The sequence below is a fragment of the Protopterus annectens genome, chromosome 6.part1 (assembly GCF_019279795.1).
Source record: "Protopterus annectens isolate FY-2018-M chromosome 6.part1, PAN1.0, whole genome shotgun sequence".
Taxonomy (NCBI): domain Eukaryota; kingdom Metazoa; phylum Chordata; order Ceratodontiformes; family Protopteridae; genus Protopterus; species Protopterus annectens.
The window spans coordinates 337,218,141-337,236,429 of NC_056738.1; the positions used below are offsets into that span (position 1 = coordinate 337,218,141).

The window sequence follows — 18,289 nt, forward strand, 5'->3', positions numbered from 1 at the left end:
GCGTTCCAGCCCCAAAATCCGGACAACACCAAGAAAGGAGGGGGGTGTCTATATTCATCAAGAACACCCACACCTCAAGGTTGGTGGCAACGCACGATGCATCGGAGACCATCCAGGTGCAATTAACCATAGGCAAGACTGCTCTGCAATTTGTAGCATGTTACAGGCCACCCTCTCAATCTCAGGAACCTCACATAGCTTTTCTGAAAACACTGGAGGGGATAAATGTATCTCTAAACACCATCATACTAGGTGATTTCAACTACCCGAATATAGACTGGGATCACTACTCAAGCCCCAACAATCTAGCCCAAAGGTTCCTAGAGTTCATAAATTCAAATGCCATGGAACAACTAGTCACCATTCCCACAAGAGGAGATAACATACTAGATCTCATCATCACGAACATGGGGTCACAATGTTCAACACCGGAAGTATACCCTTCACTGGTGAGATCAGACCATAAACTAATCTCACTGGAAGTCCACATCCCGCCCCCACCTGAGATAAAAAAGACCACAGTGAAGAACTTCTCAAAAGCCGACTTCACACTTCTAAAGGCTAGTGTGGTCTCTTTTAAGGCCCCTGAGACTGTGGAAACCATTACTCAAGCTGCTGAATCACTTACAAATGCCTTCTACCAGCACCTACAGGACTGCATGGATCAGGCAATCCCAAACAAAACAAAGACCCTTTGTACCAAAGGCAAGCATCCAGTTTGGTGGACCCCAGCCATAAACAAGCTCTACAACAAAAGGAGGAAGCTACTACAAGATAGAGCAAAATCCTTAAAAGGGAAAACACCCTTGATCATTATAAGTAAAAAATTAAGATCTCTCATAAAATCATCCAAGGCAAATTTTGAGAGAAAAGACACTAAGGACTCAAAGGACAATCATAAGGCCTTCTTTAGCTATGTTAGAAACCTGGGAGGAAACTCCCAGATATGCTCAGAATTAGTTCAAAATGATGTAAAAATTACTGAACCTACAGACATTGCCAACATACTGGCAGACAGGTTCAGTGCAAACTTCTCCCCCAGAAAAGGTGAGATATCTATACCAGAGAATTATAGCCCCCCAAACATCTCTAACGCTCAGGTGAGAACTGCTCTCTCCAAGGCAAAAAACACAGCATCCATGGGACCAGATGGTGTCCCTGGATGTGTGCTCCATGAACTCAATGAGGAATTAAACCCGCAGTTAGGGCAGCTGTTTAATCTTAGCCTCACCTCAGGATACGTGCCTAAGGAGTGGCATACGGCAACTGTGGTCCCACTTCACAAAGGAGGTGCCTCCACCGACCCGGGAAATTACCGTCCCATCAGCTTGACAAGCTTGATCTGCAAAGCTATGGAGAGGATCATGGTGGAAATCATAAATAGAGACATAGGAGACTTGCAGACTTTGGATCCGACCCAGTTTGGCTTTGTCAAGGGCAGATCATGCCTTTTAAACCTGGTGGACTTTTTCAAAACAGTCACCAAGGCCATTGATGAGGGAAAGGCAGTCCACACAGCCTACCTCGACCTGGCAAAGGCTTTCGACACAATACCCCACTCAGGTATCATTGAAAAACTCATCAGCTTAAATGTAAACCCATACGTCACAAGATGGGTTGCAAACTGGCTAAGTGACAGAACCCACAGGGTCAGAGTTGCTGGCGCCATGTCAGACTCAAAGCCTGTCACAAGTGGTGTCCCACAGGGCTCAGTCCTGGGCCCTCTCCTGTTCGGCATCTACTTTTCAGAAGTACAAGCAAACACAGGAGGATTATGGCTGACAAAATTTGCAGATGACTGCAAACTGGGCGCCATAGTTGAGAACACATCTGACACAGATATCATTCAGAAGGGTCTTATAGAAATGGAAAACTGGTGCCAGAACCATGGCCTAAAGTTAAACGCCAAAAAATGCATAGTCATACCCTTTGGGAAAAACAAGGTTACCCCTAGCTACCATATAGGCGGCAACCCACTAAGCACAGAAGAGGTTATCAGGGATCTGGGTACCCAGGTTGACAGTAACCTTTCATTTGATACTCACGTTGCCAAAGTAGTTAGGAAGACCTTCTACATTGCCCACCTAATCATGAAGGGATTCACTTCTAGATCAAGGGAAGTCATCGTCCCCCTGTACTCATCACTCATCAGGCCAATGATTGAGTACAATGCCCCATTCGGAATGTATCTGACACGACACCTGCAGCAACTGGAAAGGCCCCAAAAGTTCCTCACCAAAAGGATAAAGGTCTCAAAAATATGTCCTATGCTGCCCGACTGAAGGAACTTCAGCTCTACTCAGTTGCTTACCGTCTGCTCAGAGGTGACCTGTGCCTGACATACAAGGCCATGTCCAACCCAGAATTGATGAACATGCTTCACCTCAAAAATCTAGATCCCTCAGAACTACAAGGCGGGAGACTTAAACCTTGACACGGTTATTAATAGGACGTGCTGGAGGGACAGATTCATCACCCAGAGACTCCCTATGCTGTGGAACAAAATCCTGGTACATGTGAGGCAGAGCACCTCGCTGGCTTTGTTCAAGAGAAATCTTGACCAATGGATGGGAGATCGCAGATATACCCCAGGGATTATCTCAGTGTCACTGCTTGACAGAGGCACAGCAAAATAATGGGCATAGTATCCTCCAAACTAAAGGGGTGGCGAAAGCCACAAAACTCTGGCTAGGCTTATAAATGCCCTTGGGCAGATAGCCTAGTATGAACCTATGAACCTATAAACCTATAAGTATGGCATAGCTAGAGTACAGAAAAAGCATTTGACAGCATCCCACATTCATGGGTAAAGGAGTGCTTGAGATGTGATGTGTAAGATACACCCTACACTGAAACATTGTATTACAATGAGTATGGAACAGTGGCAAACCACTTTGCAACTAAGTCGTGATAAAGGAAAAATTATTATCCCAGGGATAAAAATTCAAAGGGGGATATTCCAGGGTGACTGTCACAGCTGCTCTTTTGTCTTGCCCTTAACCCATTAAACTGTCTGTTTAACAGATTAAGTCATGGTTGCAATTTGGCTTCCAGAAAACAACAAAGTGTAAAGACTTCTCATCTTCTTTTTGTAGATAATTTAAACTGTATAGTTAATCAGAACAGGAGCTGAAAGCATAACTGCAAGTTGTCAAAACTTTCTCAGATGATATAAAAATGTCATTTGGTATTGGTAAGTGTGCAAAAGCAACATTTAAAGCAGGAAAGCTTCAACACCAAGAAAATATCAGTCTTGGACAGGAATGGGATATAAAGGAACTTGAGCAGGAGGGAGTGTATAAGTACTTGTAAATTGATGAAGGATCAACTATAAGACAAGGACAAATGGGAACAAAACTTAGTAAGGAATATAGCCCTGACAGCTAAGAACAAAATCTACACTATAAACCATTTTGCTCTTCCTCTTCTAACCTACATTTTTTGGGTGATTGACTGGCCCCAAAGGTATTGAATCATTTGGACAGAAAAACAAGAAAAATGCTTCATGCTTAGCAAATGATATATAAAAATCAGTGTATACCAAGATTATATATTCGTCATTCTGAAGGAGGTTTGTGCCTCCATGAAACTGATTATATGTATGGATCTGCTGACTTCACCAGATCCAAACATAGTGAAAGTTTTAAAACATTAGGACAACAAGTCTAAGATGACTGCTTAACTTAGCAGAAGCACAATGGTGTCAAGCGGGAATGGAAATCAAACCAGAAGTAGACAAAAAACAAGCGGCAACTGAATGTGGCAAAAAACAAAAGAAAGAATGTAAGGACAAGGATCAGATGAGGAGGTAAAACATGTTGCAAAGGCATAAATATGGTTGCAAGTACAGAAAACACCTGGAGCAACCTCATGTCGATCAGGATCTGACACAGGAATGGTTAAGGAGAGGTGAATTTAAAGCAAAAGATGAAAGGTTAATATTGTCGGCCCAGGGTAGTGGACTAAGTTCACATTGTTTTACAAAGTTCAATGAACATTTAAGAGAAACAGACAAATATAGGTTCTATAAAACAGAAGTGAAAACAGTTGCAAATTTTGTTTTAGGGTGTAATACAGTCATGGCAGAGGACCTGTATACTGAAAGGCGTGATAAAGTGGCAAGACTGTTGCATTGGGGATAGTGCAAACATTACAGCATTGAAGTTGCTGAGAAGCACTGGAAACATGAGCTACAACGCATTATAGAGAATGATGAAGTTTATATCACATGGGATCACCCATTACCAATAGTTCAAAAAATAGATGAAAGAAAACCAGATATAGTAGTCCATGAAAAGAAGAAAAAAAGTAGCACTAATCATTAAAATTGCTACACCCAATGATTACAATGTCTTACGTACAGAGAGACACAAAGTCATAAAATACCAGTATTTGCAGGCAGAAATGAAGGTAATGTGGACACCCAGACAGTTCCAATATTAGTAGGAGCAATGGATCTCATGAAAAAGAATTTACAGTTATATTTAGATATGCTACAGATACATGTATGAATTGCAGGAGGAATCAATTCTGGACACATTGAGGGTGCTGTAAAAACAGCACTTTTGGCTAACATCAAAGACTGAAACAATACTAATTTCCCAAACTTTATCATACTTTGACTTAGGAATGGGGTCCATTTCCATTATGGTATTAGAAACCCAAAAGACTTGGAGAAATTAAACTGACAAACATGACATTTGTTTTGAAATAAATGAAGATAGTGTGGACAGATGCCACCTATATATCAGGTGCATGAGGTCATCCAAGGGTGGGGTAGCATTAGCCCTGCCATGGGGGAAGGGTACTCTGCTCTGTAAGTCAAGTCAGATGGACTCAGCCAGCAGTAAAGATCCTGAATATAATGAGTGCAACAGCGATCCACATGAAACACACATATCTTGCAGGTAGTTGTTGTTGTTGTGTCAGCGGAACTCCGGTCTGCTAATGATTGGTAGTTAATTTTACGGCATGTCTCCATGCAGAAGACGCCTAACTGAGAATCAAACCAGACAAAGAACAGAAATGGTGAGATTTATCAGGATGGGAAGAAGTAAATGTGCTAGACAATGCAAGGGAGATAATGTACTACACTTGCTAGACGGAAGTGAGAAAGTTAATTGATTAAGAAGATGGATGGTACCTGACTGGAATACAGAAACTGAGTTGCAGCAGCAGGTCACTTTGTTTGAACAAACAATAATTAGGGAGGTTAGTGAGGAGAGGGATAGAGGAAGGCAGAATCAGCAGAAATGTGTCTGGGGAGACTTGTGTATGGTACTTAACTGTAGGCTGAACAAGCTGTAAGGATGTGTGGAAGCTGAAGACAGAAACAGACGGCAGAATTTGTGAAGGAACATAAATGAGGAGGAAGTAGGGAATCATTTGTTCCTGAGCGGGGTAGTAAACCAGGGCTGTAGTAGAGACTACTTGATGATGTCCTCAGAGGAGTTAAAGACAGTGCAAGTATAACAACCTGAGCTGAACTGGGGTGAGGACATATCTGACCATCTGTATGTGGTATCATGAATAGTTGATATGCAGTTAGTCGACAGAAGATGGGTCTAGTGTGAGAAGAACCACGGAGAAACAGAAATAGGAAGAGATTAGAAGGAAAATGATGTATGCAGTGAAATAAATAGATGGCAAGTGGAAGAAAGAGCCCAGGAAGTCACAGAGGTCAGAGCATAGGAAGGAATGGTACATGAAGAGATGGAGGAGCGGAAGGACAAATAAAATGTAAGAAAAAAGGACGATAAACTGGCAGTAGGAAAGAGACAGAGAAATGATGGGGAAAGAGGTGGAGAAAGAAGAGAGTTTGATGAGTTTTAAGATTAAGATTGTTACTAAAGAAAGTTACACTGTAGAGGTGCTTAAGAAATTTTATGAGGGCATTCATAAAAAGCAAAGGAGATGCAGGCTTGGAAAATTAAAGAAAAGAGATTTGTGGGGTAGGATGGTTACAGAACAGCAGTGTTTAAGGTTAAAGAACATAAAGTAAAGGGGAGGAGGATGAAATGGCTGTAAAGCAGCTGAAGATGTGAAACAAAGAATGGAGGATGATTTCTCCATAGATATAAGCACTCAGGGAAGACAAACTGCTAAGTGTTTGATGAGGGATGCTACATATCAATCTCTTAATTGAATTAGAAAGCAAGAGAGACTTGAAGCATTTTTAAATCTCGACATGGAGGTTTAACTACAGACATGATGGAAAGGGTACTAGGAAATTTGATGAAGAAAGAGTCCTAGCAGTCTGTGAATGCAAAGATGAGACCAGAAGGGGTAAAAGTGCAATAGTGCTGTATGATGTACAAAAAACCTTCATGAAAGTGGAACGGGAAGATCTGGTGGTAGTTACTGGGCGAGGGGGGCTAGGATCTAGGTTTAAGACATGGGTAAATGTACTGTACAAAAAGCCAAATTCTAAGGTCAGCATAAATATCTATATGACAAAGGTTGTCTTTGTGTTAAGTACAAGAATTAGGGGTGTCTGCAGTTTTCACTACCATTCATTTTGGTGATGAAAGTGTTAGCACTGGGGGAAAAGAAGGTTCAGGGGAGTGTGATAAAGGATACTGTGGAGACAGCTTCAAATTACTGTACACTGACTACAAAGAGAGTGAGAACAGGTAACTGGGGAATGTGTTGAAAATGTTTAGGCAATTTGAGGTCATATTGCGTTGAAGGTGAATGAGAAAAAAAATCACAGTTTGTGAACACAGGAGGAGAGCAGTGGATGGAGAAGTTGGCATTACCACTTACATAATACTTGGGCCTGATGGAAGATAAGCCTACGGGGGGGGGGGGGACAGTAAATCACAATAATAAGGCTTGTCTGAGGAGGTGACTTAGGTAATAATTAGATGGGCAAAGATTCTAATGGGTCCGGCTGAGAAAGTAGTGAACATTAAACAAATTGTTCTGCTGGGAGAGATGCATATGTTGTGGCATATTCCTAAATGTTCTAAAGAAAAGATGGTGAAATAATTCATAATGTGGACGTGTACATATGAAAATGAGAAAGGCTGACAATGACTAGAAAGAAGATGTGCACAGGGTGAGAGAAGGTGGGATTGAGGACTATTAACACTTCAAGAAATATGCTCACAGTCTGTTACTAGATGTGTAGTATGAGAGAATAAGTGAAATGAAGGGGGGGGTTGGGAAGAACAGTGGAAATGACATTGGCAGAAGGTGGGAGGAAATTAGTGACATGATTTTGGAAGAAATGGTAGAAAAGATTAACTCATTCCCTCCAGTACAGCCCTTTTCAGTGTGTACCTTTAACTACCAGTTAGTGTGGCTATCACCTTACAGTTCTAACAAATACTCATTGACAGAGATTAAATATCAATACAATTGTGTTTGCCATCATGTATGATTCAAGATAAAATATTCTGATACTTTGTATGTACTACGGTTTTTGAATTATTAATGCAAAAATGACCAAGCAATATTTGACACCTAGAGGTGCAGTAGGAGGTAACCGCGGAAATGCCTGGAGGTACACTCGGCTGTAATGAGTTAAGGAGATGGGAAATGATACAATTGTACAAGCCTGTGGTGAAATTACTGGTTTAAGGCCAGGAGGAGAGTCTAGATTGTCATTGTTGGAAAATGAAGTGGGGTAAGTTTGTTAGCCAGATAATGGTGGAGGGTTCCAGGTAATAATTTAGTTTGAGCAGCTGAAGGAGAAATCTACACCAGAGAAAGTACAGTTGTGTACACTTACCATAAATGTAGATGTTCGAATGTATTCACTGTTGCAGTCATCACATTTGGGTTATCTGCCTGCAGGTAGCCCTCAGCCAGCCTGAATACCAGAGTCTTCAGATTTCTGCATCAAATGCTGTCTCTTCTTCCATGACGTCAGGTCGTCAGGGATATAAAATATGCAGCCGATGCCATTACATCAGTTTTTCTTGTCCCTGATGTCAGGTGACCCCACAATAGGAAGCAGTTATATGGTATGGTACACCCCCATCGAAAAGCAAATACACCAGAAAGAATCAATATACCAAACAAGAAGGAAAGGTAGAGCCAAGAGAAGTCAGGGGGCTGGAGGGAGGGTAACCAGGACTGCAACAGTGAATACACTCGAACATCTACATTTATGGTAAATGTACACAACTGTACTATGTTCTTCGTGTTTCACTGTTGCAGTCATCACATTTGGGCTGATTCCCAAAGCTAAGGAAGGGAGGAGGAAGTTAAAGAGCATTAGGGCCTGCTATTAAGCCCTGCAAGACTGCAGTGGCAAATCCTGCTCTGGATTTAGAAAAGACAGGCATGTGGTAATGTTTGGTGAAGGTATGTACAGAGCTCCAGGTAGCAGCTTCTAGGATTTCCCTGGTAGGGACTCCTCTGAGAAAAGCCGCAGAGGTAGATGCAGTCCTGGTGGAATGTGATCTTATCCCCTGTGGGGTACTTACAGGGGGAAGGCTAGCTTCCCCTAATAAAGCTAATAAGGTCTTCAGCCATTCTAAGCATTTGTTTTTGAGGCATATGGGCCTGAGCTTGCAGTTTGGTCATCGGCTTTTTAGGCGTAGTGCGAGTTTTGACCTGGATAAAAACAATGGCGTTGGTTTAATATGAATGTCTGTAGGTCTGAATACACCCTCAGAAGATGGTGCCTGCACAGCGGCTCCGGACCCATCCAAGGTAGAGACATCCGCAGGTTCCATAGTCGAAGAAGCATCTCGCGGCATACCGGACTCTAAATGGGTCTCAGCAGAGGCCTGCGAATCTGAAGTAGCGGGTATCAGGGGCTGCAAAAGCGCCTCACTGAGTACCGGCAGACTGGCGACAAGCTTAACGGAAGCATCATCGGCAGTTTTGGACCTATGCAGTCTGTCTCTGTCTTTATCCAATAGCTGTCCTGGAAGAATATAGTCTTTGAAGGCTGTCAGAGCATTCTGTACAGCTAACATTTCTTTTTCATTGCTATGCAGGTGCACCTGTCTCAGGTTCCATTCACTATGAATGCACTGTCCTGCCACGTGAGCCCCCCATGCATAGTCTGATTTGTCTGTTGTTAGGGTTTGGTCGGCAGGGGGTAGAGTGAAAGGGAGTCCCTTGTTGTGGTAGCAGGCTTCTGCCCACCAAAGGAACTCTGTCTTCATACAAGGAATGATAGAAATCATTGTTTCCAGGTCCTGAGAATGTTGACACCATAGGCTTTTTAGATACCATTGGAGTTTCCTCATATGCAGTCTTGCATATGGAATTAGTAGAATGCAAGAGGCTGTGAACCCCAGGGCTTGCAGTATTTTCCTTGCAGATAGCTGGGGCTTTGTGGCCAATAGTTTAAAGTAGGTTAGAGCAAGAAAAAGGATCCCCAATGAGGTACTTATTTTTTTTTTGAAGACTTCGTGTCTGAAACTCGAAAACGAAAATTTCAGGAGTTGGATGACCAGCACTTGCGAACTGCTTCTGCTTCGGGCACTGCACAGCAAGAAAGACTGATGTAATGTCATCAGCTGCATGTTTTATACCCCTGATAACCTGACGTCATGGAAGAAGATACAGCATCCGATGCAGAAATCCGAAGACTCTGGTATTCAGGCCAACTGAGGGCTACCTGCAGGCAGATAACCCAAATGTGATGACTGCAACAGTGAAACATGAAGAACATGAGGTTTTTCGGCAGTGCCTGAAAATGAGAAGTTTGCTAGGTGGAAAGGAGGAAGAGGGTCAAGAATAAAGAGGAAGGAAAGAAGCCTTGTGGATAAATAGACAAGGAATACGAAATGGAAGGGAAGGATATACATATGTTTTTGGATGTAGAAAGGAAAAGAAACTTGTCAAGAAATAGGAACAGGAAGATGCCCATGCCAGTGGTGGAAGAAGAGTTACAAGGAGGTCTGTGAGGAACATGAAGGAAATGTGGTTCTACGGCCGAGTGTCTGTGAAACATATACACCTCCTGTACAAGTGGTATATGGTCTCCATAAGTGTTAAGAAGGAGGGGAACAGAAGAAAACATTGTTGGAGTTGTGCAGAAAACTAAGCAGGCTTATTTCATGTTATTGATGGATAACATATTAAAATAGTATGAAAGAAGCTGTGGTAAGTGTGCAATCCGGGTAAGGAAGAGATACCACAAACCCATTACAGGGCCTGGTTACATAGGTTCAGTAAATGGGGGAGTGATGAGAGAAAGAGAGGATAAATAAGAAAATGGCATATGTGTTAGACTGGAAAGTGACAACATGGATGAGGACAAGAAAAAGACAGTATAGATGACAGCAGGGATGAGACAAAGAAAGGTAGACAATAACAGAGGCCCACTGGAAGTTTAGGAAAACATGAAAATAAGATGAGACAAAGACACAAGAACATAGGCATGATTTAATATGTTTTATTGAACTTACAGAGGTTTTGTAATTACTTGCACTTCCAGGTGAGCAGGAACCCTTCATCAGGAGTTATTAAGTTACTGATGTTAGATACAGTACCAATATATTCACTTGTGCTTAGAAAGGAAGTAAATAATCTTTCTTAATAGATGAAAAAGACACTTGAAAAATGCCAGTGTGGGAAAAAAAAGAGTGCAGCTCGGATTCTTAATATGGCAAGTATATGTATATGTACCTAAGAGACAGACAATGTGCAAGAGTGTATATGTAAATGCATGTGAGTGTGTGAGCTTCAGACTTTAAAAGACCAGGTTATGGCATTTTCCTGCACGTTACTTACATAGAAAAGGGGACAGTGAACTCTTTTGGATAACATGGAACAGCTGTACAATACTGAAAAAAGCAGTAATAAAATAAAATAATAAAAAAAAAAAACAAATTCCTGAAAATGTCTTGTTACATAATGGAGTACTTCAAGGGAAGCTATATGAGTGTGCGGAGTTACACATCTGCAAACCTAGTTAGTTAAAAGTATTGTTGATCATAAAAATAACAGAATAAATATACTGTAGCAAAACATAGACAGATAACTAACACCAAGATTATTTTTCAACTACAGTGATTTCAGAGTTTACATTGGATCAAGGCTATACCCGCGGTGGTGGTGCTGCGGTAGCGTTGTCACCTCACAGTAAGACGCTGTCCAGCTCAATTCTCAGCTAGAGCGTCTTCTGCGTAGAGACATGCGTGAATGGGCATACCTTCATTGAAGGTTGTGCATCAGGGCTGGTAACTCGGCATGTAAAAATCAACTACCAATAATCAGAGGACCGGAATTCCGCTGTGGCGACCCCTAACCGGGAAAAGCCGAAAGACACAACAACAACAACATTGGATCAAGGCTAGTGGTTGATCCTGCAGAGAAAAAGACAGTTCTGTTTATTTAGCAGTAAAGTATTGGTTTACATACATGCAGCAGTATTTTCTGTGGAGTGTGTTCATTTAAGTATTATGGCCAATCTGAGCTGAGGATTGATTCACTCATTTTCATCTATATAATATCCAGTGGGTGAAAAAAAAAGTTAAAACTAGGATCTATGGTAATGGAATCCAGGTATTTGTTGATAATTAAAGAAAGATTCCACCTAAATGCCAAGTTTTTCTTTCCAAAAAATGATCTTCCTTCCATGTAGTCTAGCACTAAACATGCCACATACAGAAAAAAAAAACATAATTTAATAATTAGTCTCATTATGGAATATAATTTTTTTATCTGTAGCTTTTAACAGTTTATTTCTGTTTACCTTTCTTTCCTGTGTTTGTATCACCATCTGTTACATCACAAAGGTTAGGAGGGGCAGACTAATGAGGTTAGGTCACAGATTCCAACTCCAAAGCCATAAGAAAACAATGGCTTTTAAACAGTGGGATATAAATGTGCCTTATCAGTTACAGATTGCCAGCATCACACCTCAGATAGTGTAGCCTGGAGCTATATTTAGGATTCTGAATAAAATCATGGCTTTCAAGCTTTGTTTTCATATTCAAATGAACACGAAAACTCCACTCATACATTAATTTACCTTCTTTTTTTTCTTATTATAAACTAGTTTTATTTCCCTTTAATCAAGCTCTAAGAGTGTCACAAAGAAAGAAATGTTTTCATCTTAGTCTTTCTATTTTCTGTCATTATTTGATTTTGCATTTTTTTTCTTCTTCCTTTTTTGCCTTCTGTGTGGAGTCTGCATGTCCTCCCTGTGGTCATGTGGGTTTCCTCCCACATCCCAAAGACATGCTATAGGTGGATTGGACACTCTAAATTGGCCCTAGGCGTGCTTGCATGTGTGTGTCTTCCATGGAAGGTTAGGTGCCGGGCTGGCAACTTGACACTGTAAAACTCTACTGCCAATCATGAGCGGACAGGTGATCTGCTATGGTGACCCCTAACTGGGAAAAGCCGAAAGAAGAAGAAGCTAGAACCAGAGCCTTTGATGTTAATTTCCCCTCCCCAAGCTCACTGACTTGTCTTAGTCAAGTACTTTATACAATGTAAACATGCTGTAACAAAACACCAGAAGAAAATGTGCACTTTTATAGAAAATACAGTGTAGAAAAAAAATCAAAAGGTACTTTTTCCCCTAACAAATTTGTCTGTTTTTCAATTGAATTGTACAGGTTACAGGTCACATTAAAGGTGGGAAAAGTTTTGAAATGATTTATTGTGGTCTCACTTTTTATATCACAAAAACCTGGCATTTTAACAGGGGTGTGTACACTTTTTATATCCACTAAATATGGTAATCCAGTTTGTATAATACCACATACTCTTTGATGTACAAATTTTGTTAAAATTGCTAAGGTGTTATCTGTTTCAATTATATTTGCAATGTGTACTTTCATTGCTGACCTATACTCTGTAATTTTCTTCTAGTATCATGTCTGTTTGTTTTTGATACTGTTGGAGCTTTTCTCCCTGGGCCTCCACTGAAAATGAATCTGTTTCCAGTCGGAATTTCCCGGTACATAATGTTAAATAAATAAATAAATTAAGCCATACTCAGGGATATCTCCCTGTGGTAGAAGGAGGTAGTAGTCCACAAAAACTACAAAAAAATGAGGTAAAAAAAGAGGCATAGAGATGACAAAGTAGACTGTTGAGGATAAGGAGGAAATGACATGTTGTTACTATTATGCATGAAGCCCAGAATTTCCAGACAGAGGACATTTAGAATGATTAAGGAAGAAATTAGATGAAAGAAAATACTTGGACCAAAATTTTATTTGTAGCTTTTGACAGCAAGAAAAGCTGTCAAAAGCTACAAATAAAAAATTATATTCCATAATGCAACAGATTAATGAAAAACATTGTATAGATGAACAAAAATTGGGCCACTTGAAAAAAGAAGTCACAGAGGAAGTGTGAAAATATAAGGAAGAAAACCCAGAGATCTGGCATGGTGCAATGTTTATGCAAAGGAGGAATATAGAAAAAAGATTAGTGAGATAAAAATTAAACAAACAAAAAAATTGAAGTGATGGATCATCTGCAAAATTAAGGGTTTAGTGTGAAAGCTCCAACACATACCGTGTGTTGCAGTATGATGGATCAGTGGGCCCCTGAGAAAGAGAAACATCTGAAGAGGATTTGCCACATGGTGATGATTTGGATCCTCCTGTAGGAGACTTGTGTGAAACCCCAGTTGAAGTTACACAGCAAGGGAAGGAGCAGAAAACACTGGTAACTCTAACATATGTAACACTACAATGTTACAGGCCAATGGCTCCTCATTTGGCAGAGTAGCAGATGAAGCAGAATGCGTCTGAAGAGGATATGTCAGAGGAAGATATTCTGGAACTTTCTGTTGAAGACTTACAAGAAACAGAGAGCAAAGAAGATGATCTAAGTCCAGAAGAAAATGATCTAAGGGAAGATTGACTTGCTTGACTTAATTGAGATAGACATATGATAGGTGAAATAAAGAGATTACAGAAAGTAAGCAAGACCCAAAATGCTAAAAGATTGACAAAACAGATGAAAACAGTAATCACAATTATTAAAATAAATGAATGTGATAGAAATAAACAGGACACATTACTGTGCAGTTAAACTTATAACAGATGAAGTGTTACCACAAAAACCTAGGCTAACACAGGAAAGTAAAAGAGCAAGCAGAATGCCACCGCAGAAGCACTGAACAGAGAAAACTGTAAAACCATTAAGACAAGAAGAATTACTATTAGAGGAATAGTGCAAAGGAAACATATAATCAAAAATACTACGACAGACAAAGTAAAAGCAATGTACGCTATCAAAACAAACAAGGATTTTTATACATTCTTTCCAGTAACAAACAAACAAAAAAATCTGCACAGGGAGAAATATTTAGAAGGAATGTTGATAAATATAAAGGAAAAGTACAAAATAGGATTTTCTTAATGACCCAAAAATATTTTATAGACAAAGTAAAAGGAATAGAAATATCACCAAAAAAACAAAAGAAGACATAGGTACATTTTGCAGAATTATTTAAGAAGACCCTGTTAAACATAAAGAGGCTGAATGGATGGAAGGATTAAAAGAAACAGTAAGGAGCTCTAATCTAGAGAATGATATTAAATGGGAAAAAGTAACAACCAGAGAAACTAAGATAAAATTAAGAGAAGCTTTTAATTGGAAAACCAAGGCCCATACACATTACAAAACTTTTTGGCTAAAGGGTATTAACATCGTTACACAAAGATTCAGCTTTGAGCAAGAATTATTTAACATGCTCATTCCAAATAGACACCAACGTCGTTAACACCAGGAAAAATTATACTCATCCTTAAGAGTGAGAATACAAGCCATCCTAGGAATTATAGACCAATAACTTGCCATCCATCAATATCCAAATTATAAACAGGAATTGAAGCAGAGTTTACAAGTCATTTAGAAAACAAAATCAAGTATGGCAGTAGAACTAAAAGGTAATAAAAGAAATTGTATGGAACAAATGATCATTTGCTGCTACACAAAGCTGTAACACACAACTGTAAGAAAGGAACAAAGCTAAGTACAGCAGATTCCGTCTTATCCGGCCTCTCTTTAACCAGCTACCATCAAATTTCTGCTGTAGCCCTAGCAAAAGACAACAGAGAAGAACAACACTTCCACCTCCTCTGGGCTAAATAATGACAAACATTTGAGTTTCAGACTTCATATCCATTAGAAAAATACATACTAGCACAAACCCTTTTATTCTAGCTGATTTAGAACCTATAAATGCTGTTTTGTATGCTTTTTCTGTTTAACCAGCCATTTGTGTATCCAGAAGGTCCAGTCCCAGCCAGACCAGATAAGAGGAAGTCTAATGTATGCATGGATAGATTACAGAAAAGCATTTGACAGCATCCCACATTCATGGATAATGGAATGCTTAGGGATGTATAAGATACATCCTACATTGATCAAATACACTGCAATGACCATGAAACAGTGTAGCTGAGACATGACAAAGGTCAAATTATTATCCTAGATATAAAATTCAAAGGGGGATATTTCAAGGTGATTTTTTTTTCACCACTGCTGTTTTGTCTTTGTCCTTAACCCTTAAGCCGTTTATTTAACATATTAGGCTATGGTTACAGTTTGGCTCACATAAACCAATCTTGTTTAAAGACTTCTTATCTACTTTTTTGTGGATGACTTAAAATTGTACAGTTCGTCAGATGAGGAGTTGAAAGCACAATTACAAATGGTTAAATCTTTTTTCATATGAAACAAGAATGACATTTGGTCTTGATAAATGTGCAAAAGCAACATTTGAAAGACAAAAGCTACAGCACCAAGAAAATGTCGACCTGGTACAGGAATATGATACAAAGGAACTTGAGCAGGATGGAGTGTATAGTATTTGGTAATAGAGGAAGAGTTGGCAATAAAACATGAGCAAATTAGAATAAACCTCAGAAAGGAACACTTTAGAAGACTAAGACTGCAAACTGTCTTGACATTTATAAATCAAATCCAAGCTATAAATCAATGTCCTCTTCCAGTTCTAACTTACAGCTTCTGGACAATGAAATAAATTAATGGGGGGAGGGGGATCAAAGGCCTAAAATCAAGGACAATTTTTAGGTATTAATGTAATTCACTTATGTTAGCAGGACTACACAAGTTTTGCATAACAAGCATTTTCTAAACAACATGAAGCATGAAACTCTAATGCTGGGCATAACTGACGGATTGTAGTCCTCAGCAGTTTATGAGAAAATAAACCATTTTAAAAGAGACATGGAAAAATATGAGGCAAATTCAGGGATATTCTGTAAAATCAGAGACAGTTCAGCGGTATGTGCTTGAACACAGGACACTTAAAGCACTTGAACTGGCCAAAATGCTGGCCTCTCAAAAATGAAGTTGTACATCATGGTATCTATGATGTATGTCTGGCTATACCATGTCATTTCCAATATGGCTACTTAATTTCTATAATTATGTAACTTTTTTTTTCTCTTGCATTGAAATTTCTTATGAAAACGAATAACTGTAAATATGAATATTACTATAAAAACTCAGATGTGCAACACACAGATAACCTGTTATACCATACTCAATACAAACTAGAAAGAGATCACCACAACCAGCAAGTTTTACCAGTTTGGGATCCTAGGACCATTGTCCACAGATAGAACCCCACTACCCAGAACACTGAAGTTGTGTACAGCTGCCAGTCTACTAGTCTCTAAATACGAATTATACTTGGTGTGATGTTCTTTTACATATTTCTCATCAAATTACATATGTTGTCAGGGCAATGGTTTATTAGCAGAAAATCACATGTACATGTAATACTTACCTTGGGCTTTGGACAGGGATTATGCAACACATTAACTTTACAGAAGTTATGAGTCATACAGTGTGACATCAACAGATAATCACTGTTAAATTACTACAGTTACATATACATGTAAAACCTACCTTGACCTTTGCATAGAGATACTGCAACAAGTGAATTTACAGAAATCACTGGAAGGAAGTATAGTTTCATAGAAATAGTTGATTCACTGTTGGATGGCTACAAAGTTACACAGACATGTAATATTTACCTTGGGCTTTGCACAGGGATACTGCAACAAATGAACTTTACAGAAATCATCAGCAACAGCAACCACTCGCTCATGGTGTGAACGACACAGAGAGTTTATGTCAGTTCCATCGGAGCCATCAGGCCAAACACCTGGGATGACAGAAAGCTTGTTATATGTCTAATTCAGAAATCAGCATCTTAACACAATACTTAGATACATGTTTAATTTTGTATAGACATCTAAAGCTGTAGCATCAATCTCTGGATAACTTCCTGGTGCACCAAATTTACTCTACTTTCTGTATATTAGTAGTACCATCTAGGTCTACACTACATCCTCGAAGAGGCATTCCATCGAACGCCTCTTCATCGACACTTAAACAGTGACAGCGGAAAACGCCAAATGTTCACATCAGTGATTTCTTTCCCTGGGAAAGAAATTGCTTGGCCATCCCTGTTAGGGTTGTCATTCTCCCCACTGTAGTACGATCTTGGAGTTGGTATATTTAGTTAGGGTGTGTGGGGGGGCACAGCCTCCCACGCTGGGGAGTGTTGGGGGTGAAGCCCCCCACTTTGTTATGCTTGTAGTGATGTGTTTTTGTTTTGAGGGCAAGCAATTTCTTTCCCAGGGAAAGAAATCACTGATGTGAATGTTCAACGTTTTCTGCTTTCATTGTTTACGTGTCGATGAAGAAGCGTTCAATGAAATGCCTCTTCGAGGATATAATATAGACCTGTGAATGCTTCATTCAACAGAAACTGCTCATATATATTCAAAATTTTCTCACAGCCCACTCAATTATATTCCTCTGCTGTAAGGCTGTACTCCAGTCCAATTCCACACAAAATATTCTGTTTATTTCTACAAAAGTAAACTTACAATTTTTTTGTCTTTATGAAGGACATTACCATTATGATAACTATCTTGACTCTTCTTATTTTACTAGCAGTTATGTCGGTTGGATTAAACAGGCCCCTCCCTATTCATCCCTGACCTAGTTCTGTGACTGTATAAAACAAAACATATGACTCACTTAAAATAATATGAGAAATACAGAAAGGAGCAGTTTCATTTTACAGTTATCAACATATATGTGTTGAATAACTATGTAAAGAGAAGTCATCCAAACACCAAACAACCTTCCAATATGTAAGAAAATTCAATTTAAAATGCTTAATAACAGTGTTTTGAATGAGTTGCAAATGTTTAAAAGAACTAGTTTTTTAACCCTCCATTAAAACCTGAATTGGGGACATTTTTCATTTTTACTAACGTGAGAGAGAATGATGTTAGAAAGTTATTAGAAATGAAGCCAAAATTTACTTTTCATAATCTTAGTTTAAAGGAAAGAGAGCCCC

At 39.4% G+C, this 18,289-nt stretch overlaps 1 protein-coding gene across 1 annotated transcript in view; it reads right to left on the bottom strand.

Annotated features, from left to right (window-relative positions):
* Nucleotides 1–18,289, bottom strand: part of EML3 (EMAP like 3) — a gene marked incomplete in the record, with an annotated part of 1,888,117 nt that overhangs the window by 66,362 nt on the left and 1,803,466 nt on the right. The window contains 1 exon segment of the mRNA XM_044075756.1: nucleotides 16,950–17,080. Within this exon segment, the coding sequence (XP_043931691.1) occupies nucleotides 16,950–17,080 (131 nt within the window).